Source organism: Candoia aspera, chromosome 7 (genome assembly GCF_035149785.1).
Source record: "Candoia aspera isolate rCanAsp1 chromosome 7, rCanAsp1.hap2, whole genome shotgun sequence".
Taxonomy (NCBI): Eukaryota; Metazoa; Chordata; class Lepidosauria; order Squamata; family Boidae; genus Candoia; species Candoia aspera.
Genome location: NC_086159.1, coordinates 15,853,765 through 15,880,452, shown reverse-complemented (window position 1 = coordinate 15,880,452; position 26,688 = coordinate 15,853,765). Strand labels below are relative to the sequence as shown.

The 26,688-nt window shown below is 39.7% G+C and overlaps 2 protein-coding genes across 2 annotated transcripts in view; one reads left to right on the top strand and one right to left on the bottom strand.

The window, feature by feature from the left end:
• CACNA2D4 (calcium voltage-gated channel auxiliary subunit alpha2delta 4) overlaps positions 1 to 26,688 on the bottom strand; it is a 148,255-nt gene that overhangs the window by 49,080 nt on the left and 72,487 nt on the right. The window contains exons 27-28 of the mRNA XM_063308827.1: positions 26,561 to 26,574; positions 23,967 to 24,027 (exon numbers count right to left, since the gene is read on the bottom strand). Coding sequence (XP_063164897.1) covers positions 23,967 to 24,027; positions 26,561 to 26,574 — 75 coding nt within the window. The remainder of the gene's footprint in view (positions 1 to 23,966; positions 24,028 to 26,560; positions 26,575 to 26,688) is intronic.
• LRTM2 (leucine rich repeats and transmembrane domains 2) lies at positions 455 to 10,223 on the top strand. The gene is made up of 4 exons (XM_063308691.1): positions 455 to 529; positions 1,483 to 1,636; positions 6,223 to 6,813; positions 9,769 to 10,223. Exons 1-4 carry the CDS (start codon positions 455 to 457, stop codon positions 10,221 to 10,223), a joined length of 1,275 nt encoding a protein of 424 aa, XP_063164761.1.

The following is a 26,688-nucleotide window of genomic DNA, read 5'->3' as shown; positions in this document are numbered from 1 at the left end:
CCTTGGCTTTTCCCCTTTCTGCTTGATGGCTGTATGCTGATGGCAACTAAATAGTTTGAACAGCATTTGGAGTGACTTGAGAATTCTGCAATAACCCATCACTCAATAATTTTTGCCATGACATACTGAAGGAGCTGGTCATGGGGCCATCAAACTCAATACAGTCTATGTACTTAAGATGAGCCTTTCTCAACCCTACCAAGAAATGGCTTTGAATGGCTTTGAATGTGAGACCTTCTGCACACACAGCATGTGCTGTGATAGTCAGTGTGAACTAACCCTGGAGATGCATCTAAGGCCATAAGCAGTAGAATGGCTTCCTCTATCCAATCAATAGCTGCAGATTTCAGAAGCCTCAAAGTTCAGGGTAGAAGGTTTTGCTTTCAGACTGGTTGAATAGCTTACTGGAACACAGCAACATAAGCATGCAAAGGATCAACCTCGCCTGGACATAATGCACGGCAAGCAGATTCTTACGTTCCCTAAAAGTCTCCCAAGATTTTCTCACTGCTTCCCACGAAGCAAACAGGTAATTGCCAACCTTCTTCAGTTAATGCCAGAAGAATGGACAAAAGCTACTTCAGTTCTTTCTGTGTCATCAATTTCTCCCCTGTCAATAAAGTCATTTTTGTTCCTTTTTGTTGCATGTAACCTACATATCTTCCCTCAGGACTGCATGTTTGTTGCAAGGACAGTGTTTCTCAGTGTTCAGAATGGTTATTTGACAAATGTAAGAGCCCTTTCTTCACATTTACTGCAGTTGCAATTTTAGTATAAAGTATGGTTGTTGTCCTAACAAGCAGGAACCACGCTGAGGCGAGGAATAAGTCTCTAGTGTTTTATTACTGCTACAGTAGACAGAAAATCCTACCAAACTGAAGAAGTGTGGGAAAACCCAGACAGATAAACCCCAAAAGTCCAGGCGGGTCTGTTCTGTGTCTCTTTGAATGACAGCTCAAATTCTCGCTACTACACATGCATTTTCCCCCCTGGATAGGGGCCCCCTCCTGCTCACCATCAGTGCTCATGACAGTTGTGGTTCAATGAATGTTTGCTAGATACTTGATGACCAAGAACGGAGCTCAAAACCTTCCTGACCATTTTCATTCACAAATCTTGAATTGGACCCAGAAGCAAATCGGCAGCCAGTGCAGCTCCCGCAAAATAGGTGTCACATGTGCAGATTTAGGTTTGTGCAAAACTGTATGGGCCACCGCATTTTGAAGCAACTGAAGCTTCCGGATTCTTTTCCCTTTCTCCCTTGTGTTCTCAGTTGCCATCGTCTGGGGAGGGGCTTAATGCCTGAGCATTCTCACCACTGAGGACCCATCTGAGAGCTTTGGCTTGGGGTCCAGAGATCTCTGCTGATATCCCCTCATCTGCCAATTTTCTGTGGGTACCTATAAAAAAGGCCTCACTTCAGCTGGTTCTCTTCCAGACACCTGACACTCATATGATTTTTGCTCTGCTTTTGTCTTCCAGATTAGCCAAATTTCTCTTAAGACCTTCAAGTATATGTGCCAGTTTCTCTGGCAAGCACCAAACACCATGGGGAAAACAGCAAATATTGTGTTGTCTCTGAGTGGAGGCTACTGGTGGAGCAACAGACTTTCTTTGAGATGGAGAAAAACTAGCTGTAAGTATTGTTGAAAATGCAGAGGCCAGTTCCTACTTTTTAAATGAGAAAGGGAAATAGCTTGGTTTTATAGTAATAGTGAACGGTATCCAGACCTTAGACTCTTTGGAACTCATTGCATAGATAAAATGTAATGTCGGAGAAAGAAGCTGCAGAATTTTACTTGAGTGAGCTAGAGCAGTGTTCTCAACCTTGGCAACTTTAAGATGTGTGGACTTCAACTCCCAGAATTCCCCAGCCAACACTGAACTATAGAGAGGGAGAAAGTTACCATCTTGTTCCTAATACCCAGAACTTGTGCAATAGGCATGTTCTATCACTTTTCATAATGCTGTTTATTTTTAAAACATTTACTGGGTCTTGATTTTGATAATATATCACATATTTCACCAGTAGTCAATGTTTTGCTCCATTAATAATAAAAAAGTGTTACCCCCATACAATTTTACTATAAGAATGCCTAGTTTCAGGAAAAGGCTAAATGCATCATTTTTTATGACAGTGATGGGTATCCAGTAATGCAAATCTCATACATTCTGTGTGATCACAAGAGCAGTACCTCTTTGCTCATAAACCATTCAAATTAAATAGGTACAGTTCTAAGGACTGCATGCATGTTTTTAATATAAAAAGCTTTTTGGCTTGCAATTTTCAAAAATGCAAAAGAGCAAAAAGGCACTTAGTATCAGTTATGAAATTTCATAAAGCTAGCATTTGTGGTAATTCTGGCAGTGTGAGGTCAAAGAAATGATTTACGCATTGTGGGCTAAAGAAAATTAAGTCCCCAGTAATAGCACTGGTGGGTCCCATCAAATACTTCCAAGCATTCTACATTTCCTTTTGCAACAAAATAGCCTCCAGATTAATTTATATTATTCACTGACTTGTGATGAGTTCCAGCTAGAACATCAGCTCTAAGGGCTCTTCCTCAGAGTGATGTTAACATGCATTCTTCTACTCCTTGTGTCAGCAGAAAAGTATGTTGACATAAATTGCATTGCCCCAATGGCCTAGCTTTATGTGCCTTAGCAATGAGGCTGATAAATGGTGCTGTCCTGACAAATTTAATGGGTAGTTTCAGGGCAGCAATTGGTAAATTTCCCCATCACCTGTCAGTGGCAAAAATAACCACTAGGTGTTGTTCTACTTAACATGTGGTGTGGTGAGTTAGGTGGGTGCCTGGGACAGAGGGTTTAACCTGAGTAATAGATGACTGACAAGAAGGTACTCTACTCAGCACAACTGGCCTGTCAGTTGGATTATTTATGAATGTGGATCTTGTACTCTTCTGAAAGAGCACTAAGGCTGTTCATTTAAACAACAGTCTAGCAATCTTCTGGAAGAAGGCCAAACCTGTGTCCAAAAAATAGCCTAGCTGATAGATCAGTTGCTTGCTGAGGGGCATAATCTGAAGTGGGAGGGAGGTAGCGCACTGAGAGAGCTTCATGCCAGGCCTAGTGCTCTAAACTCAAAACCCATATTTAAGAAAACACACCTAGCATTCTTTCAAAGGAATGCTTAAGAAGCCCATGTAATGCCTCTATGAAAACCAGTTGTCCAGGGTCCTATACTCTAAACTAAAATAGCCATGCAGGGTAGTGCCCAGTGACTGGAGGGAAGGGCCTATATCTACCGAAGCTTCAAGTATCCGTTGGGAGCTAGGCAGATCACATCATCAACTACATTGTCAATGAAGAGTTGACGATGGTGTTCCCACTCAAAATTGTGTTGGGAGAACAAGGAAAACCCCACTTTAGAACTGGAACAGCTCAATATGAATTTAAGCTGTCTCTCTGGCAAGCTGGGGATGAGGCCAAAGTGTCCTTTAAAAATGGCCATCTCTGTGCTGCATTTAACAGGTTGAGGAGTCCAAATCTGAAAATATTGTGAGCCCAGTACAGAAATAGAAGTGAAAAAGAAACTAAATGTACTTCAGTGAACCACCAAATGATCTCTGTAGCATATTATGAAAAGGGTTCATTAATGAGGATACATGCAGTTAAGCTAACCAGGGGGTAGTGACACTCACCCAAACCTACGACTAGGGGTCAAGTACAATATGTCAATAAAAGTTGCTGAGGAAATGGTTTCTTTTCACTGAAGAGCCTTGCCTTTGTTAAACACCCTTGCTTCCTAGATTGCTATTATAAATTATTTACTCTAAATGCTACTGAGCCCTAGCCTACTCTTATATTTCTGGATCAGCTTACTAGAGTCCTGAACATCCTACAAAGTAACATTATCTTTTCTTGACATAAGAGCATACACTATGCTGAATGTTTCACTTAAACTATTGTTCCATAACTATTGCTGGTTTTCATGGGATGAAAAACTATCTAGCTGCTCTGCTGACAATCCATAAAAAATGCCTTTTGAGATTTGAGATCTTGATACATGTACCTTCTGTCCTCTGCAAACCACCACATGCCTTAGTCATGTTTTTCTTGGCACTTCTGTTTCCTCAGTAACATAAGTAACTGTGATGGAATGCGCTCCCTCCTTCCTGAGAGCTAGCAGCAGTGCTGAAATCCACCACATTACCTCCCACCTTTAGGGACGCATTCTATCACAGTAACTGAGGTCCTTCCTTCCCCTTGGCCATCTCTTTCACCAGTACAGTTTTGGCGTACATTGAATTCTTAAGATTAATCTGTTTTCAATTGTTTAGAAGTACCACCACTGCACCATTTTTGAATAATGGTATTCCAAAAGAGTCCTGTCACAGGCTAACACAGGGTTTCTCAACCAGGGTTCTGTGGAACCTTAGGGTTCTATGAGAGGTCACCAGGGGTTCCCTGGGAAATCACAATTTATTTAAAAAAGTATTTCAAATTCAGGCAACTTCACATTAAAGAAGTAAGTTTCATTATTTTTAGTTTAAGAACACTGTTAATGCAACTATGCAGGCCTACATATGAAACAAATATCATAATTTTGTAACTTCTGGCCTATATTTGAGCCTGAATGTTCAGGGGTTCCCCAAGGCCTGAAAAATATTTCAAGGGTTTCACCAGGGTCAAAAGGTTGAGAAAGGCTGGGCTAACAGAAAGCAAGGCATTTGATTAAATGTGCATAGAAGAGTAATGCACTTCTGTGATATATTCTCACCTTTCTCTGTACACAGAGCTGTTAAATGTTCTCCCATCATCGGAGATATCACTGTATTATTAATATGGTACTTCTGTCAGGCGTCCAAAGGCAAGGTGATTTTAATGACACATGCCACTTTCCCTTCCTTCTTAGTCTGTCAGGCATAATCCTACATTAGAGTGAGATGTTCTAAGAAGAATTAAATTCTCTAATCAAATAGTATCAACTCTGGTGCCTCTAAGATACGCAGAATCCATTGAAACATCTCTGCTGCTGCTCTTGACCTCAACAATAAGCAGGAAGACAGCTATGAAAACTGCTATGTAGACTTCTCTAATTTTGACCCTATGGCTTAAACCATAATTTTTTTAGGAGATTGGTGTAAGAGCATCAAGTAGATTTATGAAGATGTGAATTCAGTTAACTATTAAGAAATGGATGAATCCTATAGATTTCAGATTCTGTGAATGTTAACGACTACCCTGTTCTTTCACTGAATTAATACTGATGACTGCCTTGGGATCAGCTATAGATGTGGACAATGTATATAAAACCAAGTTTTGGATTGAACTCCCTATAGAAAAAGCATGGCAGTGAACTATGTATCAATATTCAGTCACATATTAATTGAGTCTGGACTTAATCCAAGTCAAAATTGATGGTACCTATAAAACAAAAGTACTAGCTTCAGGAGCATTTATTCACGTTTCTTGTAATTAAGACCAGATAGAATGTTTTTTCTTGAACTTTTGCCACTCCATTGTGGGAAGCTGATGCAGGGCATTTGTTAGTTGGTGGATTATAGTTTTAGAATACCTGCAGCAAATTGTTGGGCTGCCTTGTGTAACATTTTAACCTTTGCTTAGAGCTAGTTATTCACTATATACCCTAGTAATTTGTGCTCTAAAGTGCATCTTAAGAATATCTAATTAAATATTAACAAATATATTCTTTATAAACACTAATGGTCTAGCAAGTTCTTTTTTACAGCTCTGGATTATTCTCCAGGCATGCTTGATTCCATTGTGCCTAGGATGCTGGACACTGTGGCATCAAACAGAAAGATCTCGGGGGAACTATGACCTTTCTTTTCCACAACCCTGTGAGGATGTTTATTCTTGAGCCCCAGTAGCTCATCAAAAGCTAAAAGGAAGCTCACACTGTGAGAATCCATCTGGCTGCACAGGGATTAATCTGTGAAAAAGCTCATTTGGCGACCATTCAGCTCATAATACTCCTTTAAAAGAGAGAGAAAGAAAGAGGCTTTGAGGCCAACCAGAAACCACCCTAACAAAGCAATGCAACTGGTTCTAGAACTCTTAGAACCAAGAGTATTAAAAACCATCCTCTAAGTTAGTAGATGGAATTCTACTGTGATGGAGACATTTGTACATCTGGTTGCAAGGTAAGGTAGCTTTATTAGGTGAAACTGGTTACATGCAATCATGGAAGATGCTTCAATATACTGTACTTGGTTTTCCTCTTCTCTTGTGCAGTGTTTGCCTGTTGGCTTTCATTTTGTGTAGCAGAGACCTTCATCACATGTCCCTCCTCTTGTAAGTGCAACAGTGGTACCCTGGAAGTGGACTGTAGTGGTTTAGGCCTTTCATCCATTCCCTTGGACATTCCTGCTAGTACCAGGACCTTCCTTTTCCTTAACAATCAACTCAGCACCTTGTCAGGACATGCCTTTTCCAACCTCTCTGCCCTTCAGAGACTGGATCTTTCCAATAATTTCTTAGATCAACTTCCTGAGAATGTTTTCAGAGACCTAGTTAATCTTACTGAACTACATCTGAGGAATAACAGCATCAGAAGTTTGGACAAAGATCTTCTGCAGAACACTGTTCTTTTGCATCAGTTGGATCTCTCCATTAATGGACTTGCTCAAATCCCCTCGGGCATCTTTGATGACTTGCCTTCTCTCCGCTGGCTTTCTCTCCGATCAAACCGTCTGCAGAATTTGGACAGGGTAACTTTTGAGCCATTAATCAGCCTGCAACAGTTACAAGTGGGAGATAATCCCTGGGAATGTGACTGTAATCTGAGAGATTTTAAATATTGGATGGAGTGGTTCTCTTATCGAGGTAGGTACCATTAAAGATTGATCCAAACTGAGGTTTATTTATTGCTAGTTTGCTATGGATTACTAGAAAGAAAAGTTGGCTAGATTTGGTTGAACTGAAGTCCAGATTTTGGATTAGGAGATTAGTCACAGTGCATAATTTGGCTGTGTTATGCCACAGTCGTGTATTGCAGTTGGGTGAGCCAGAGATATCTGCTTAGCCAAAGTCATTCAGCTTCCTGGAGGTGAATTTATTTTGAATGAATCAATATGAGGGAGGGTATGCAATCCATTTAATCATTTTGGAGTTTCTAAACATACTGTTGCAAATCAACATACTGGGAAAGTGACTGCTGGAGCATGTTCAGATATTTTACATGAAAAGGCAAATGGAGAGGCACCGGACATCATTCAAAGCAGGGATAAAGCTCGAACTTTGAGCTTCTAAGACAACAATTTAGTTTTACCACTTATATACAAGACGCTTGTAACAAACGTTTGATCTCTTAATAGAGAGTCACTGCTTCAGTAGGACCTACCTGGCACTGGCCACCCTTAAGCGTTTAAATTTGTAAAATGGATCAACAGTGTATAACTCAGTGGTCACTGATAATGTTTTAATTGATAATACGATTTGACTAGATTAGTTGACAATATCATTAATACTTTGGGCGGGAAATGTTAAGCATTTGCTAATGGTACTGCCAAGTATTCTTTCTGACACATGCTATTTAGCAGTTTCCTTTTTAAAAAGTGACAGTAATAATTAGTAGTCAAAATCTTCTGAGTCACCTTGGAAGTCTGTTTTACCAGAATCATCATCAACACTAATTTATGGAGCTCCTTATACTCCTCACATTGTGCAGTAATAGGAGCCAGTAGAAAGTTAGATAGTTGCTTCTGGGAGAAGCAAACATAGTATTGTTTCCATGATGCCTCTGGATGAATTCCCACTCATCTAGAGAAGAATCTTTGTGCTTCCAGAATTCTATTCAAGATAGCACTAGGGGTAGAGATCTTGGGAGGAGGCAGACTGAGTAGCGAAATTGCCATTGTCCATATTTGGGGGTATATTCCCTAAAGTTGGCCATTCTTATAACCTAAATGTCCTCTGGCTTATAAATACATTGATAATATTATAACTGGAAGGTTAAAGTGAGAGAACCATTACTCAGCCTAGATATAACATTCTTTATAATCTCCCACTTGTCTCCCATTAATCTATGCACCACTGCTGAGTTCCTGCCATTCAAGCTCAAGAACACACACACACACACACCGGATCCATAGAAGCAGGGGTCTACCACACCAGACAGGACCCAAGGTGCAGGCTGTGCAGAGAGGCCTCAGAGACAGTCCAACACATAGTGGCAGGCTGTAAGATGCAGGCAGGAACAGCATACACTGAAGGGCACAACCAAGTAGCTGGCATCATGTACAGGAACATCTGCACAGTGTATGGGCTAGATCCTCCCAAGTCCAGATGGGAGATTCCACAGAAGGTCATGGAAAATAACAGGGCTAAGATCCTGTGGGAATTTCAGATCCAGACAGGCAGATACTGGCCAATCAACCGGATATCGTGGTAGTAGACAAGGAGCAGAACAGTGGTGGTGATGGAGGTAGCAGTGCCAAGTGACAGCAACATCAGGAAGAAGGAGTATGAGAAGCTGGAGAAGTACCAGGGCCTGAAGGAGGAACTAGAGAGGATGTAGAAAGTGAAGGCCAAAGCGGTCCCAGTGGTAGTAGGGCACTTGGGGCTGTGACTCCTAAGCTGGGAGAATGGCTTCAACAAATCCCAGGAGCAACATCAGAGCTCTCTGTCCAGAAGAGTGCAGTGCTAGGAACAGCTAAGATACTGCGCAGAATCCTCAAACTCCCAGGCCTCTGGTAGAGGAACCGAGGTTGTGGAAAACACATACCCACCCATAGGGGTGAGAAGGGAATTAATTATATACGGACCTATATAATAAATAGTTACAGCAACTATATAAAAGTATAATAAAACTGTATAATTTGAGAGAAATACTAGCAGGTGGAAGTTATAAAATTTTACAGTTTAAGCAGGTATCCTGACTGTATCTAATTCTGGAGAAAACTAACTCACCCATGGTTATTCATGCTTTAATAATTTCAAGATTAGATGATGCATTCTTCATAGAGCTAGTGTTAAAAAGTGCCTAGAAGCTTAAACGGCACTGATCAACTGAATTTGGTAAGATATACCCTATAACTCAATTATTGTTCATTGGTTGCCAATTTATTTATAGACTGGCCTTAACTTTTACAGGTGCCCAAAGTCCATTTCTACCTATACATACACTTTACTCTAGCTCTGGAGTTCTTGAGTGGGCAAGAGACACCGCCATTTTAGTTGTGATAATGTTGTGGTGGGTAGCCCTGTCTAATAAAACCCAATTAGCATAATCACAGCTCACTTCTTGACTTTTAGAATCATAAGTTGAAGAGAGTCACTTCAGCCATCTAGCTCGTCACTCTACCATCAGAATTAAAGCATCCTTAATAAATGTTTACCCAGCACCTGCTTGAACTTATCCAGTGAAGCTCCTAATGTGCCTAGGTAACTGGCCACTCTCTTTCTGAAGCTTCTCTTCGTTGCTCTAGGATGCCTGCTGCTGCTGAAGCATTATATTTATTGCCTTTAATTTACCTTTTAATCACTTTTAGAAGTTTTTGTTATTTCAATTTATTGTTATGCACTTCAAACATAAGGGGAAATCCAGCTAAATATACTGAGGTTTACAAAAAGCTTTTTGCTTTAATAATGTTTGTTCCACAATCCTGCCTTTCTTGATATGCTAATACAGCTAATGTTTAGCTAGGCAACGGTAGACCACCCCAACTTATTGAAGTGTTCAGCTACAACAGCTCCACTAAAATGCATTATTACACTGAACCCAGTATGGTCTCACATGAGGATGGGAACTAAGCATTTTTCTTTTCTCTTATGGGATAGGAGGAAAGATAGACCAGCTGGCATGTACTTTGCCTAAGGAGCTGCGGGGGAAGGATATGCGTTTGGTACCCATGGAGATGTTTAACTACTGTTCCCAGCTGGAGGATGAGAACAGCTCTACTGTGCTGGACAATATTGGTCCTCCTTGCAGTAAGGGAAGCCAAACTGCTCCTAAACCCAAAACAAGTCCAGAAACAGAAGAGGAGCCCAGCATGGGTTGTCCCCAGAAGCAAAAACCACGACCCATCAGTGTGCGCCGGGCCATTGGCACAGTCATCATTGCTGGGGTAGTTTGTGGCATTGTGTGTATCATGATGGTGGTGGCAGCAGCCTATGGCTGTATCTATGCATCTCTCATGGCTAAGTACCATCGAGAGCTGAAGAAGAGGCAGCCATTAATGGGTGATACGGAGGGAGAACACGAGGAACAAAAACAGATCTCGTCTGTGGCCTGAACCTTCTTGGAAATTAGAAGCAGAATAGGATACAGCCAAGACTTAAGAACACTTCATCCCAGATGAGCAGATGGACTGTGCAGTTGTTCCATTGATCCAATTGGTAAAATGTGTTTATGGGTTCAGGACACCTGGCTCTGGGTTCATGTTCACTTTCTTTTGTTCTCATGGAAATCCAGGTGAATAAAAGATGTCTCCTCTTTGCACAAGACTTCCCACTAATGATCACATCTTGGGAAGGTCAGCCAAACAAGCATCTTTGTTTGATTTCCCAACTTTTTTTTTTTTTGCAAATACCCATTGCCTCACAGAGTCTCTGGCACTCAAAAACATTGTGACAACCCTTGTTAAAGTGTCTAAACTCCCCCAGTGGCATCACTCGTGTTATTGTGCAACTATTTATTCCTTTTAGCTGTGCTAAAGAAATCTTGTTCACAGACACTCCAGGCCCTCATGCCTGTAACTGAATCCACTATAGGCACTGGAAGGTTAACCCTCCTCTTTTAACACTAGAAATAATGAATATTTAGATGTACTATAACTGACATAAAAAGGAAGCAAATATGTATATAAACATATGCTTGTTACCTATATACATATTCACACTTCTATAGACACCTTTCTTTGCATATCATCAGTATATAATTATTCATGGAGTGCTAAAAATTATGCCTCTTACCTCCTCCTGGTTCAGATTTTTTATGAGAGCTACAGTGAAGAGCAATATAAAGCATTTGCAGAAAGAGAAGAAGAATGGATCACTTTATTCCTATTAAAAGATCAATCATTTCAGGAAAGACTCTGAGTATCATCTGATTGAAATTATACACACACACACACATAATAATAATAATAATAATAATAATAATATAGAAAGAATCAGAGGGAAAAGATTCACAATCATGACTTAAAATCATTAATGACACATCAAGTTTAAAATGTGGTAGAAAGGATGCAATTCTGAAAATGTGTTGCCTCTTCATGCTAACACTCTGTAAATATATCTCACTTGCATACATGTGTATACTAAGAACCCATGTAGGATTTCTTCTGAAAATATATGGATGGTATAAATAACGTTCCAATCAGATTGATGCATAAAATATATTTGGGCACTCAGACAACATACCGAAGCATACATGTACACCCTCAGGTGCACCTACACATGCTGAACATATGAATTCTCACCTTAGCTATTTTTCTCAAGCACATTGCATCACATTAGCCTTATCTTTCTTTAACCTGGTGACAGCAGGAGAGAAAACCAACCTAAGGACTCATTTTATATTACTGAAAGTGGGATAAAGTGCTGTCTCCAGAGGAAAGCACACATTGCCATGGTAACCTGCTCTAGCCCATCACAGCGGGTATTCCTGGGATAAGAAGATGACACGGAGAGGTCGGTGCAGCCACAGTTTTTGTGGATATTGGATTCTTGCTGTCATGAAGCAGCTTAGCAGCAGGCCCAGATTCTGAGGTTTGTCTCCAGCAACAGAGAAGCAGAACCTAGCAATCCCCCTAGCTGGGCACGGACCAGGCCACCTCTGTTCTTCCTTGTTTTGTTACACAATCCCTTTGGCAGCAGCTTCTATTTGTGAATGGAAGAACGCTCACTTAAAAAAAAAATCACCCCAAGTCTTCAGTCAGCATCAGAAACATTGGGATGAACTTAAGATTCCAACGTGGGAGAAGAAAACCCTTTTCTGTTCTATTAGCAAAGAGGTACTGGATCTGAAGAGAGAGAATAATGTTCATATCGGGATGACACGGGTGGTAGAAAATCATATGGAACGTTGGCTGGAGGGTTTGGCTGTGGCATCTGACCTAATGGGCCAAAGAGCCAACCTCAAGGCCAAAGGCAAAAGTTAAGAATGGAAAACCTTTTCTCACACTATGAACTATTTAAGTACTATAGTTCTCCCAAGGAACAAGCTTCCCTTCTGCTTTATTTCAGTCTGATGAACAAAACCAATCTATCGAAGACACCAGGCAAGGACTTTATCTGTTCTGCTTCTACCACATTTATGCCCAGCATTTCAGAACTAGCAACGTATCTGCTAGCTACACAACTTCAACCTTACAGTCTCTATAATTTCCCCAAAGGAACATAACCTCTGCAATTTACTATACAGCACAATATACTTGAAATGGAACACACCAGAGCTGTATCTTTAAAAACCTCTATCTTATTTGTAAGAAATGATGACACAATTGCACAAAACAAACGGTGTGCATTTGTGTTTAGGAAATGAGAAAAACTGGGCAATAAAAATTATAAGAGGAAGAGTGAGAAAAGCACCCCTTTTCTTTCTGACCCTTATTCCTGCCTTTGACATTATCCTTTATTGCCAATAACATTCTCTTTTTATGTTGTGAGTTCAATTCCAACCTGATGCTATGTTTTGATTTCTTACTAATATGGAGTCTGTTGGCCCTGATTTTTCCAGATTTATTTATTTATTTCAATTTATATTTAGAAACTTGTATTTGAAAAGGTGAAGTAAGTGAAGGGATGAAAAAACGATGGGTGGATATTAAGTTAGTCCCAAAGACACTGGAGCTTTTTGGAAGTACAAGAAGCTACTAAAGACTTTATTTAGGGAATGGAGAATGCAATAATCCTATTTGGGAAGGGTCCTCATTAAATTATTGGAAAACCGTGCCTTCAGCTATGATTGGAAGGTCCATAGACTAAAATATTTAGCATTATTGTACTGATGTCCAGGAACTTCTATGAACCTCCACGATATACACAGTGTCTTGCATCTCATCATCTTCCCATTGTACAGCCTGTATTCTATGTATCCACAGCCTAGACTGTGAATATAGGGATTTATAACATCTTTGTTTTTGTACTGCTGCTATTAATATGAAGTGTGACTATATGCAGTACAGAGAATTCAGAGAAAGTTTGTACCAAATTCACATGTAAACAGTTTCAGATCTGCTGGTGAAGTGGAACTGGGAGGACACTGCAGAGCCTATATACCCTTCTTTGTATGCATGTTACCAGAGTACCTATGCATAAGATCAAAATAATACAAGATATACATGGAAGTGCAATGTACATTAGGGAAATTGTTCCATTCAGTGATATAATACCATAGTTAGAATTTGTAATATACAAGTCCATAGAGTATTTCCCAAATGATATAAAGGATGCACCTGTAGAATCTGCTGCAGGTTCTAATATGATAAATAGCCCTAATAATTTTAATGGAACTTAATTATTCAGCTATTAATTCTAGTAGTGTCACAGAAGCTTCTTTGTTAGTATGAGTAGAATTAACAAAAAGATGCCTAAGTGGTATCAGTGAAAATAAAGGAATCCTGATCAAAACTGGATGATTAGAAATGTAAAAAAGCGTGAAATTCATAATACATGTGCATGTATCACACATGGAAAAAAATTGCATGCATCCAATTTAAATTTCTTTATCACTTGTGAAGACTCCTTGCATATGCTCTAGGCTATCAGGTGCAGCCAGTATTTTCCAGAGAGGTACCCTAACAAAAAATGGTTCTTGGTATTGGCAAGAAGCCATACTGAAGGACAATCAAATTATATTAGTAATGGTGGCATAACCATGCATTGTGCTTTCTGGGGATGAAATGTCAGTAGAAAATTCAAGGGGCAAAAAAGGATCCTTTTGAGAAAGAGAGAATAATCTAGGATGGCACACATCCTGGAGAAAGGGGCAGGGGGACTAGACAGATGGCACATATAATCCTTCTCCTTTCTGTTAAAAGTTTAAAGAAAATAAATTTTTAAAGGAAAAAAAAACCAGCTGAACGTATATTATATTTCTGGCTTGTTGTTTTAGAAGATAAATAAAGAATGTATTTTCCTACAGAACATGCCTCTTGTTTTAAATTCAATACTGCATGCTGAAGGAACTAAGAACTCCGAAAATTTCCTGCAGAAATGCCACAAGAGGAAAAGATTTCTTCAGTGTCCACATGAATAGGTCCCTAAATACACAATAAATTGAAGAGACCATAGCCGAGGTTAAGCAATCATTTATTAGGGGCTAGACTAGGCTGCCACAACCAAGAGGGGTAGCCAAGTGAACCTGTTTTTGCAAAAAAAAAAAAATCTAAGATTACAGACTTATGCTTTCATGGAGCATGGTGCCTGAAATGTATGATTGTCCTACATATACAGGTATTGGAAGCAAACACCAGCAGAGGGGATCCAGGCATTTTTCTGGAGACAGATTCATATCTGCCTAATTAGGCCATCATGGCATGTTGCTTAAAATTCTCAGACGTCAAAAAATCATAGAATGTAAGGATTGGAAGATACCTTAAAGATAATCTAGATTACCTCCCATCCAGTGCAGGGATCCACTACAACGGCAGTTTTGACAGGTAGCCATCTAGGCTCTCTTAAAATACTTCGGGCAAAGGAGAATCCATTACCTTCACAGGTAGTCTGTTCTGTTGTCAAACAACTCTTACCATCAGAATTTCTTTCTTTCTTTTTTCTTTTTTTGAGTCCAGCCATAATCTCTTCATTGTAATTTGATTTCATTGTTCCTTGTCCTATCTTCTGGAACAACTCTGAGCAATTCTGTCCTATCCTCTGTATGATAGCTTTTCCATTACTTGAAAACAGCTCTCATGTCTCCCCAGAGTCTGCTCTTCCCCAGGCTAAACATACCCAATGACTCTGTTTCTGCTACTGTTTCCCTTCCAAGACTCTTATCATCTTGGCTGTTCTTCTTTGGAGACACTTCAGTTTGTCGATGTCGTTCCTAAATGTGGTTTCAGGCCTGGATGCGCTATTGTGTGATCTGACCAATGCAGAATAAAGAGGAACCATGAGTTCTTGATTTTGACACTTCTGTTGATGCAGTTTAGGACTGCATTTTCTTTTTTATTGCAGCTGTCTCACGTTGTTGGTTAACATTCAGCTCAATCATTTTCACTTGTGCTGCTGCCCAATAAGGTCCCACTCATTCTATACACGTCTTAGATATTTCCTACTCAAATGTGGGATTTTGCATTGAAATTCATCTTGCTGATTTCTGCCTATTGTTCCAACTTGTCACAGTCCTCCTGAATGTTGATAAACTTGTTATTGATAAACCTATTTCTGCCAAGCAATGCATTCTTTTCTACAGCTCAGAAATTGATTGCTTAATAAACTGTTTAAGAATTTTGTTCAGTATTGATGTCAAACTAACCAGCTAGTAATTACTTAGGTCCTCTTTCCCCACTTTTGGAAAATAGGAGCAACATTTGCCCTTCTCCAATCCACTGGCACTATGCCTGTCCTTCACGATTCCTCACTAAAGGGTCTCAGATGACATCTGCAAGTCCCTTCAAGAGTCTTGAATGTAATTGGTCTCATCCTGGAGATATAAATTATTTCATGGTCCTGTAGGCAGCTGCTCCATTACTTCCTTATGCTCAAATTCCTGGATCTCAATAACACGCACACTTCCTTCACACATAATGCCACTCCTCCTCCCCTCTTGTCTGACTTAATTCCTTTAAATATAATATGCACTTTCAATCCTTGCAGTCCACTCATGAGTTTATGCCACCAGATTTCAGTACTGACTGATAAATTATATTTGCCTTCCTGCATTAAGACTTCTAATTTTTCCTGTTTGCTCCCCCATTCTATAAGTTGTACAGAAACTCTGGAACCCCAGAGAACATAACATGATCTGTTTCATCCTGTATTTATATGTCCATTATTGGATGACTCCACATCCTGCGTGCCCCTCCTAGTCCCAGTCCAAGCTCTTAGCATCACATTTGTTGTTTTGTTTTTTTCTCCATCCTCCTCAGGATTCAATTTAAAGCCCTTTGGATTAAGTTTGCAAGGTGCTTTTCAAATACATCCTACCCAGTTCTCATGAGGGGCATCTCATTTCTTGCTTCATGTCCTTCATCCTGGAAACATTATAGAAAAATTCAAGCCATTTCTGTTAGCATCATCTAGGTAGCCAGTTGTTATCTTCCAGTATTCTTTTCTCTTTCTGGGACAAATCCTTTGATAGGAAGAAAGGAAGAAAATATGACCTTGCTCCCATCTTCTACCCAGTGTTTCATAGTCCCTTGCAGTGTCTTCAAAGCTGTGCCTGGCCGAATTATTTCTTTCCACATGGATCAGTAGAAAGGGGTAATTGTCAATGGGTATAGTCTTGGGAGCCTTTCCATCACACTCTGGATATACATATGCCCCAGGAAGGCAGCACATTTCTTCGACAGACTACCTGGCCAACCAATTACTCATTCAGATATCTGCGTAGATCTCTGAAGAGGACTCTTTCCCGAAAAGTAAAAGCACAGCTGCTCTTTCAGGTGCTCCATCTAGAACATCTGTCACTGCAGCTTTGCCCAAGCTTAGCCCACTGGTGTCTTCCTCCTCTGGGGAAGGCACACATTGGCCAAGATAGAGCTATATTTTTCACACTGCTGAAAAACATTCAATATTTTGCCCTCTTCCGTGGTATTTGAGGAGTGCTGTCAGATCCTCCTCAGACTCTTTCCCCAGTCTAAACTTATGAAAGTTCCTTCAGCCTTTCCTCAAAGCTTTGCTTTCTATACACCCAATTAATTTTCTCTGCCTCTCCTCTGAACTTCTTCCATTCATTTATATCCTTAAAGTTTAACACTCAGAACTGTTCCTCCAGACAAGGTCTGAATACTTTAAAATAAGGACTTGAATACCATGGTTCTGTTCATGCAACCTCAGCTTGTGACAACTACAGCCCTGGAACGTATTAAAAGAACGTTAGGATTGTGATCAATGATAAACTGAATATTTCTCAGCAGCATCAGTTGGCTGTAAAGAAAGTGAAGGCACTTTCAGATACCATAAATAGATCCATAGTTTTCAAGTGTTAAAAGAGTTACTTTATTCTGCACACCCAATTGTCTATTTCTTAATGTTATGCTTTAAGACCAAAAGCACTGAGCCTTCCTTTGAAGAGGGCTAAAAGAAGCACCCGTCAAATAAACCAACAATAAGATTGACTGTGTCTCTCTCTCTGCTTCTAGTGGCCACAGAATATGGTGTTAATCATACTTTCAAATTTCTCTTTTGGCATATGGATTTGTCCTTCTCCTCTTCTCTCTCTCTTTCTTTTATCATTAGACGCCTCTCTTGCTTTACCACAAGCAGCTGCTCTTCAGATATTCTTTTCTCTGATCTGCTCAATTCTCATTTTTTCAGCTATCACAAAAGATTCCAACCCCCCATTCCATCTGTTTTCCAAAGGGAAAGCTCTACTCCACCCCCACCCCACCCCACCCCTCCTTTGCTTCATAAATCCTGGCTGCTGCTTGATGCAGAGAGATATAGTGGGGCTTTTGGCAGAATCTGAATTGAGATGCATGGTTGGATCTCCAGTAGATAGCCTTGAAGTTTTGTAAAGTAAGGCTATGAAGCATATGAAGAAAACATAGATACGTTTGATTAGGGACTGAAAATAGGATCCCCAAACATATTGACATTCTCTTCGATTGGTACCACATACTGTCAGGCTTGACAAATTCCCAGCACCACAGGAAGAATTCGGTGAGGGAAGCCTGGCTTGGCAACATTTCACCTGACTCTCAGATTCAATTTCATTGGACATTAGGTGAGAACAGTCAGAGCTTAGACTACTCAATCATTTCCCACCATGAACGAAACAAGCAGATAGAATGGCCAGTTTAGCATCTTCCAGCCAAATATCCAAAACTGGAGCTGTTTGCTCTTTTTGCAGTGTCCTGCTTGCTACTGGTGTTACTACTAGCATCATCTGGTGAGAAGGGGCCACGTTCCAAGTAAATCTCTAACACCTCTGCTTGGAACAGTTTTGATTAGGAGATAATTGTATGTGTCATAGAATGGCAGCAAATCATCCAATCTACCTTTTCTCTATTTGTGCTGTTGGGAAAGAGGAAAAAAAATGCTTGTAAGGTTTCCTACCTTAAATGCCACTGTAATTTGGTGAGTATTTGGCATTATAAATTTTACGAGGATGAGGCAGCTGCCCTTGACTCTTCTGCCTCAAGCAGCAACATGCTTTGAACTGTCTCTCCTTTCACATATCACTTTGTTGATACCAAGTCGCCTTACATTCAAATGCATGAGTAAAATAGGCAACATCTAAAATATTTCAGAACACATTGTCTGTTTTCCCCAAACCACATTTTATCTTCTAATTTGTGTCCAGGCACAGCATTTCCCAGCAAGCAAATGTTCTCTCCAGTGACATTTGCTAGAGGAGGAATAATATAGTTCATCCATTACAGCAGGCTTTGGAAACGGACCGGTGTGGAAAATAGGAGCTGCTTTCTGATGCTCACATTCTGGACTACCAAAAACTCCAATGACCTTCTACTTGCCTCAACAAAATCTTCTCTAAACTCACATTGCAATTCAACCATTTAGCAATAATAGAATGGCTGTTAGGTTCAATTTCAATAACAAAGTATTTTCATCACCAATAAGGAATTCATTGCCACAATATGTGATGACAGCCACTGTCTGAGATCAAAGATGAGGACTCTGTGGCTCTCTAGATGTTGCTGAACTGCAACTCCCAGTGATCACGGTTAAGATGACCAAAGGTGAGTAATATTGTCCCTCAAATGATATCTGGAGGTACAGTATTTGGAAATAATGTTAAAATATAAGAAAAATTGTGACAAATAGCTCTAATAGTTATTCATGGTTCTGTTAAATTTCAATGTTCAGAAACAATGTATCACTTAACATTAGTTGCTGAAGAGGAACAATGGGAATGACTTTAGCAACTTAACACTCTACAGATGGGTTGGGACCACAGCTCCCAGAATACCCAGCCAATTTGGGGAGACCAATCACAACTGAAGGTTGCTAGTTTGGGGAAGACTGGCCTAATGCCTTGGTGGTAAACTTTTCAGAGAGATCTGCTTGACCACTATGCAACATTGGCTCTTAGACTTGAATCTACTCACCAGGTGGACAGGTGGATCTCTTGTCTGAACCAAAAGGTGTGATTTTACTTTATTAGATGTACATCCCACCTTTTCACCAAGCCCAAGGCATCTTACATGAGCATCCATTTTTATCTTACCCCCACCAAAACATCTCTGTGAGAGAAACCAGACTGTTAGTGACCAGCCAAAAGTCACCCAGTGTAGTGGTATGTGGGAAAGACTTTGGGAGAAGGGGTGAAGAGATGCTGCCTAGGGAACAGTCAGTTAAGAGAGGGCACACAGCTGCATAGTGGGTGGGGCAAGAGGCTCAGAAGGGACCCTCCCTATTTTCCCAGGCTGCAAAGGAGACAGAGGGAGATCTGTACTTTCAGACTTGCAAGATTCTGTCAATGTAGCCTTACAATAAAGTAGAATTAGCTTATCTGGTCGTGTTCCCTGTCTGGTCTATCTGGTAAGACTGACATCCAGAGAGTTTCCATGGCTGATGGTGACTTTGAACCTGAGTCTCCCCATTCCTAGCCTTACACTTTAATGACTACACCCCACTGGCTTCTTCTTATGTTCTTATAATCTACCATATGCATTTAAGTATAAATTCCTTTACATCCTTGACATATATTCTTAAGCATTCAATCATGTCAGCCTAAGAAGTTTTACTGTTCACAGAATCTACACACATTTTCACATTTGTGTGTATGTGTGTATAATGGAAACACAGGAAATGCACTATGTATATCACCAGGACATAGTCCACAGCTTCACCTGAGTATTGCTCATGACCAGATCGATGCTCTCAATATACCAGCAGCCCCCCAAGCTATGAACCTAGAGGGACGTTATAATGACTATTGGGAAGTTAATACCTGGGATAAGAAGAAAAGGAAATAAAGTCCAGCATGATTCTCCTCTATCACATCTATGCATCCTGGAGCATGAGAGTAATTGTCTGAAATGAGTCAGACCAAAGGCTTAAGGAAACAGTTGCCATAGCAACCTCCTTTTCTACTCTGATTCAGCTTAGAATTAAAATGATATCAAATAATTTGGGAACGAAGAGATAGGGCAAAAATCTATGGGTGCTCAATGACCTTCTTTCTATCTCCTTTCTGGTCAAAATATAGATACAAAAGATATAAAGACTAATAAACAAAATATTGTTTGATGATGGGAAGGAAGGCTGCAAGAATTCTAGTTATTTCTGTATCATTTTATCTGCCCAGATAAGACTGTAGGAACTGCAAATACCCATCTCATTCCCAATAGTTAACCTACATCCAAACAACTCCTCCCCCCCTCCCCAAGGCAGGAATGGTACAAGCCAAAGTCTGTCTGACATCTGTGCCCTTCTGAAGTTCAACTGTATCATCACACATCAACAGTCAGATAACAGTTTTACCCCACACTGCTGTATCACTGCTAATGGCTCCCCATAGTCCAATGCAGAAGGCAGAGCAAGGAATGGTTGTCACAGGCTGTTACAGCCAGGAACAGGAATTCCTCTGCTCTTATGCCCATCTGTGGAAATTCCAGTGAGCATATGCAATGATTCTTGCATTTCTTCCTGACCAATTAAAAAAAAAAAAAGTAGACCACTTGTCACTGCAAAACCCCCAAGGCAATTCACAGCCATTATTTTTGAAAAAGATTGCAAATTGGAAAGAATACACTGACACTTCAGTAAGGTTTGTCCCACTGAATTTTGAAATCCAGTTGACCTAAAACAACAACAATAGCAACAACAACAGCTTGCAAGTGCGTCTAGGTTTCATTTCAGAAGAAGGAACTGAGAAGACCTTACATATGCAGTTGCTCATACCACCTTTGTTTTAAATTTACCGAGCCATCCAGACAAGATCCCTTGGTGATGGGGGATCAGCAAAACAATGTCTTGAACTCTAGCAATCCTTTGGGCTGGGCAGAGAGGTTTGGATCCAGATTCCACATGCATCAGGAGCCTATAGCATTCTTTAAAATAAGTATACACCCACATACAACATGCAACATGTAAACATGCATGAACATGTACACACACTGGTCTGTTCATGTTTGAAATTATCATCATATAGCAAACAAATGATTTCCCTGCAAACCATACTACTCAAAATGACATCATGTACCCGTTATATACACAGACCAAGGAGATGCAGTGCTAATGGTTTCGCTGGGACCTTAGCACTCTGAGCAGCTGCAATGTCAGTTCAACCTCTTCTCCCCAGTACAGAAGCCCCAGGTTATTGATGCACATGACAGAACATTCAGTCACAGTATCAGGAGCAAAGTGAGGCATTTCTGATATTAAATACGTCATGTCTGTCATTTCCAGAGAATGCTGTTGCTAGCAAAAGGCTCTAGGTATATGAATGCCTCTGGAGATAAAGCTTTAATTAAGCTTTAAGTAATAATTATGTTTTAGTTAATGTTCACTCAGGGATCAAAAGCTGTTGGGAAGATTACAATATTGAATGGGCTTTCTAATTCATTTGAAAAGGTACAGTATAGGCTATTATAAAGAGAGTGTTCCTCCAAGGTGATTTCAGCTGGAAAAGGCTATAATTTACTCAAAGCTAACATTATAGGTGAGCCAGTTTGGTGTAGTGGTTAAGGCACCGGGCTAGAAACCAGGAGACTGTGAATTCTAGTCCCATCTTAGGCATGAAGCCAGCTGGGTGACCTTGGGCCAATCTCTCTTTCTTAGCCCTAGAAAAAGGCAATGGCAATCCACTTCTGAAAAACCTTGCCAAGAAAACTGCAGGGACTCGTCCAGGCAGTCTCTGAGAATTGGACATGATTGATAGAATAAAAAAAAAAAGGAATCGCATTATTGAGAGGGATCCAGAATAGCAACAGAGGAAACTAAAAGACTTAGTTGTGTTCCTGGCTGTGGGGATTGGTAGGTTAGTTTTTGTCCATGAGATGTTGTGGTTTTTGTTGTTGTGGATATTGCCATTGGTGGACATTAAGGTATTTATTTATTTAAAAAGACTTATATAGCCACTTATATTGTAATCACAATCCTGGGTGGCTCACAAAAAAGTAAAAACAGCAAAAACTCTCAAGCAGAATGGAATAAGAACTCAAGAAAAACTCAAGAAAAGCTCAGTAAAGACTCCTGGCATCCTGGGACAACACTTTCCCACATATCCACATACTATCTTGCTGGCCTCCAGCCTTGTTCTGCTCCAGTGTTTTTCAAACTTGGCAATTTTAAGATGTGTGGACTCCAGCTCCCAGAATTCCTGCATGCTGGCTGGGGAATTCTGGGAGCTGAAGTCCACACACCTTAAAGCTGTGAAAAACAGTGTTCGACCCAATGCTTACGGGAAGAGCCAGCTTTCAAGGCTTTCCTGAAGGCCAGGAGGGTAGGAGCCTGCCAGATCTCTGGGGGAAGGGTGTTCCACAGGGTAGGAGCAGATATGGAGAAGGCATGTTTCCTAGTCCCACTAGATGACAACATTTAAAGGAAGGGACCTGGAGCACGCCAACTCTATCTGACTTGGTGGGATGGGTAGATACTCTCAGGATATATACGTGATGGATCTGAGGTTGCATATATTGTTGTCTATGTTTGGTTTTTTTAATAAATTGTCAGCAGCTCAGAGTCACTGTGGCAAGTTGGATAGCCATACAATCCAACTAAATAAAATAAAATAAATAAAATCTACTCAGAACTAGAAACAAATCTTTGGGTATTCCCACCTGTCTAGGTTCTTGATCATGGAGATCCTTCAACTTTTGCCTATTCCAACTCCAAACAAAGGTGCAAGATTCTACAAAAACTTGTCTTCACTCCTTGTCTTCTTTCTTCTCTCAACCCCCTGCTTCTCAAAGCAGTTTCAGATCTTACAAAGAAATTCATCTAAGGCTGTACTGATAACAAACTTGACCTGTATTCCATGAATGTTTCTGGTACATGTCACCATGCACGTGACTGAGCATGTATCTTCTAGGTTTTTTTTTTTTTGAGACACTTCTGAAGTTTCATGATTTTTCCACTTAGTTTCTTTTTAATCCTCATCCTTCAGTCTTTTCACACCATCTGCTTTTCTACTATTGTTGTCTTCTGAGCTGTGGCATGGCTTAGTTTGACTTGAAAGTCCTAATTATTAGGCTAACTTCCCCCAAAACCCTGACTATAATAAAACCACTTTAAAGGGCATGAAAGAGGCCCTCAAAACTCATACTTTATCTCTTTTCTTTCAACAATATCCATGCCAGGTCACTGATTCATCAAGATCAAACGGTGTATACAAGGGTAAGCTGAACATTTGTAGATTGCAGTTTTTACATGGATGAATGGAAATTGTCACAGCAAAACTAAACATTATCTTTGATGCGTTCATTATGCAGAGCAGCATCCCAGCATTTCTGTCAGGGTTATTCCATTTTGTCATTTGAGCCCCTGGGGAACTCTGATCTTGGATGAAAATTAAGTGAAGGGGTTCAATTCTGCTATCAGAAGTGATATTTGCTGACCACAAAAAGGACACTGAAATGATACATGTGACATAAAACTCAAGCCTAGTTTTAACAGCAAGGATTTGCACTATAAATGTTGGGACTTTTTGTTAGGTCTTCCACAGCAGGCTGCAGAAAACCAGGTGACCACTAGATGTCAGGAAAGCATTCTTTGTATCTCTTTGCTGCCATCTAGTGGTTGTCTGATATGATAATTCCATGCTTTGCAGAGCGGAGTGATGGACCTTCTGCCAAATTCCAGAAGAGGCTATTCATATTCAGATAAATAAAGAAATAAAAACAAGTAGAGGGTCTCCCCAATGTTATCCCCAACTTCAAGTGCATTGAAATAAGTCCTACCTGCAGCAATTCCTGTCTTCCCACCAATAGTCACAGCCACAGATGTGCTTACTGTCACTGCCTCTGGCAAACTTCCCTCTGTCAGGACAAAAATGTAGCAAATTCAAAACCTGATTCTGTATCTCAAGGGAAGAGGTTCTCAGCATTGGCAGGCTGTTCACTCTGTTTGCGCGTCAAGTACAAAATATGACAACAGGGCATAAAGACCAGTAGAAATAGGATCTCCACACTTAGATGGTAACTCTTCAGAATACAAGAGAAAATTAATCAGACTGTACTGTGTGGGGAAGTATGGAGTAGGAAACCTCTTCTGTTTGATAGCGATGTGTACAAGTGTTTTTGATAGGGAAACATTCTTTTGTCTGTTCCTGTACCTGATTGTGTGTTCTGCTGCCAGTGTGAGATTAAAAAAAAATAATTAAGAAGTCACTTTGGGTTACTGATCACAAAAAAAGGTGCCTTGATCACCCTGACTTACAGTTATATAACAGAGCTCCCTAATGTTCAAGAATTATGTCTGCATTTCCCAAATCAAAGTAAAGAGTCCTACTTGCTTATTCATAAAGCAGACCTAACTTCAGTGTTTTGCTAGAAAAATACAGATGTCTGGAGTTGGGAATGTTTTATCATAGGGACATAACATTGAAAAAAGAGAAGATCCTCTTAGCAAAAAACTCTCTACATTGATGTATCATGAACTGTCAATTTGCCAGTTAAACTATGTCTTCAGATTTTTTTAGTTCTCTAGTATAGGACTGTAAATACCCTTAGTAGGAAATTACTGTGGTGTGAACTGGTATTATTACTATTATTTCCTGGTCAAAAGAACTTTAGGCTTTAGCAGAGAGGTGTTTAGGAGCCCAAGGGGTGGAAATGGACAATTACAGAATGTTCATCCAACTGGCTGCAACTTCTAAACTGTACTTCTCTATCTGCATGTGCATAGCAAACCTCTGTTCATCATTGCTAAGGCAAGTGGCACTAAAATTCTCAAAATGCATGTCTTCCAGCTTGTTCTTGTCCTTTTACCAGTGAAGGTAAACTGGTACAACCGTGGCATGAATCATCATGTGTTTGACATCCAACCACTCCTTTTGATAAGGAAGTGTAAGAAACCCTGAGATTTTACACATGGAGCTAAGGAATGGTCAGGATATTCTTGCATATCTTCAGAAGCTGGATTTTGGACACTCTGGATATTTCTTCCACCACCAATATTCAATTTATCAAAAAGCACCATAATTGCTTTGAGTTTGCAATGCATTTGATTTCCCAAAGGTATGGATGAATTAACTGGTTCTGGGAGGGGAGGGGTTATGCCTGAATTCTCCAGGGAGGAGTCAAATAATTATTGGTTAACTTATGAAATTATTGTTTGAGATTTTAAATGAATTCCCACTAGGACAGGTGTTATGTCAGTCACTGTTATAATCTAAAAGGGATACTTTATCTAGCAAGTACTGATTCATCAGATTAACTACAATTCGTTAAAGGCTAGGTATTCCCTGCTGTAACTCCAGTAGCTCATTTTTCACAACAGGTGAGCATTCGGTGACTAACATATAATAAAATGTCTTCTACACAAAGTATTAGAGAAAACTCTTCTTTATCATGTCTAGCTTTCTTTCTGCAATATTTCGTGGTTATTGTACAAAGGTGCATTGAGTCACATTAAAACCCACTTGTACTCTGGAGTAGCATAGTTGAAAAATAGCTCCACCTCCTCATCGGCTGTCTGGGAGAATATAGGTTTGGAATCAAATGTAGGGTAACTCGTTTATATTTCCTTGTGTTGCACAACTGTTCCTTTTTGGGGATATTCTGAAGATCAGGATTTCTTTTATTTTTAATAGTAATTTTATTAAAAATTACAATTAAAAAGATACAAACTAATACAAACTAACAAAAAGAATAAAAAATAGTGCAGAAAAGAAAAAAGAAAAATAGAAGAGAAAGAAAAAATAAGAATATAGTAAAGAAAAAGAAAAGGAATATATAAAGAAATGACTTTCTCCTTCATCAAATAAGTATAAACTATTTTAGTAACCTATCACCTTCTCTTAAAATACAACAAGTGATCTCTCTTCCCATATCTCATCTCTTATCTATAAACAAACCCTTAAAGCCTCGTCATTCAATCCTGATCAGCAAAAGCCCATTAAGGGTTACCAGAGATAACAATGTATCTATTTTAACCTTGATCAAATAAACCACATTTATATTCCTTCTTTTTTACTTTTAACAATCTTGATCATTAAGCCCTTCAAATAATATTCTAGAACTGGATTTCTTTTAATTTTTTCTTTGTCCCTTCTCACAAAATTCTTCAAAGCGTTAACAAGTCTCTTTTGTAAATTCAGTATAGGAAAGTTATCCAAGTCACTCTTTTGGTTTGATATTTGCATATCCCTTTTAATTATTACAGTAAGACATCAGCCAGTTTCATTTGTATGTCCAGTGTAGCATCTTTTTTCATATCATTCTTGTAGTCTGTCATTTTTAAATCCCCTTTCAGATCAGTCTCAGTCTTGTCTGGTAAAACTTGTTCCTCTTCCATAACTTCTTTTAAACACAGTGTACCTATAGAGATAGACACTCTTAAAATTAACTTTGAAGTCCTTTGCTCAAAAATATCCTTCAGCATGTCCAGAGTTAAGCTTTTTACCCCATTCTGTATAAGTAAGTCAAATTTAAGTGTTCTCCTTTAATTACAGTCTTTAAT

Coding starts and splice junctions, on each gene's coding strand:
- LRTM2 (XM_063308691.1), top strand. CDS start 455: ATGCACGGCAAGCAGATTCTTACGTTCCCTAAAAGTCTCCCAAGATTT. Junction 1,637..6,222: donor GAGATGGAGAAAAACTAGCT/GTAAGTATTGTT, acceptor TCTCTTGTGCAG/TGTTTGCCTGTTGGCTTTCA. Junction 6,814..9,768: donor GGAGTGGTTCTCTTATCGAG/GTAGGTACCATT, acceptor CTTATGGGATAG/GAGGAAAGATAGACCAGCTG.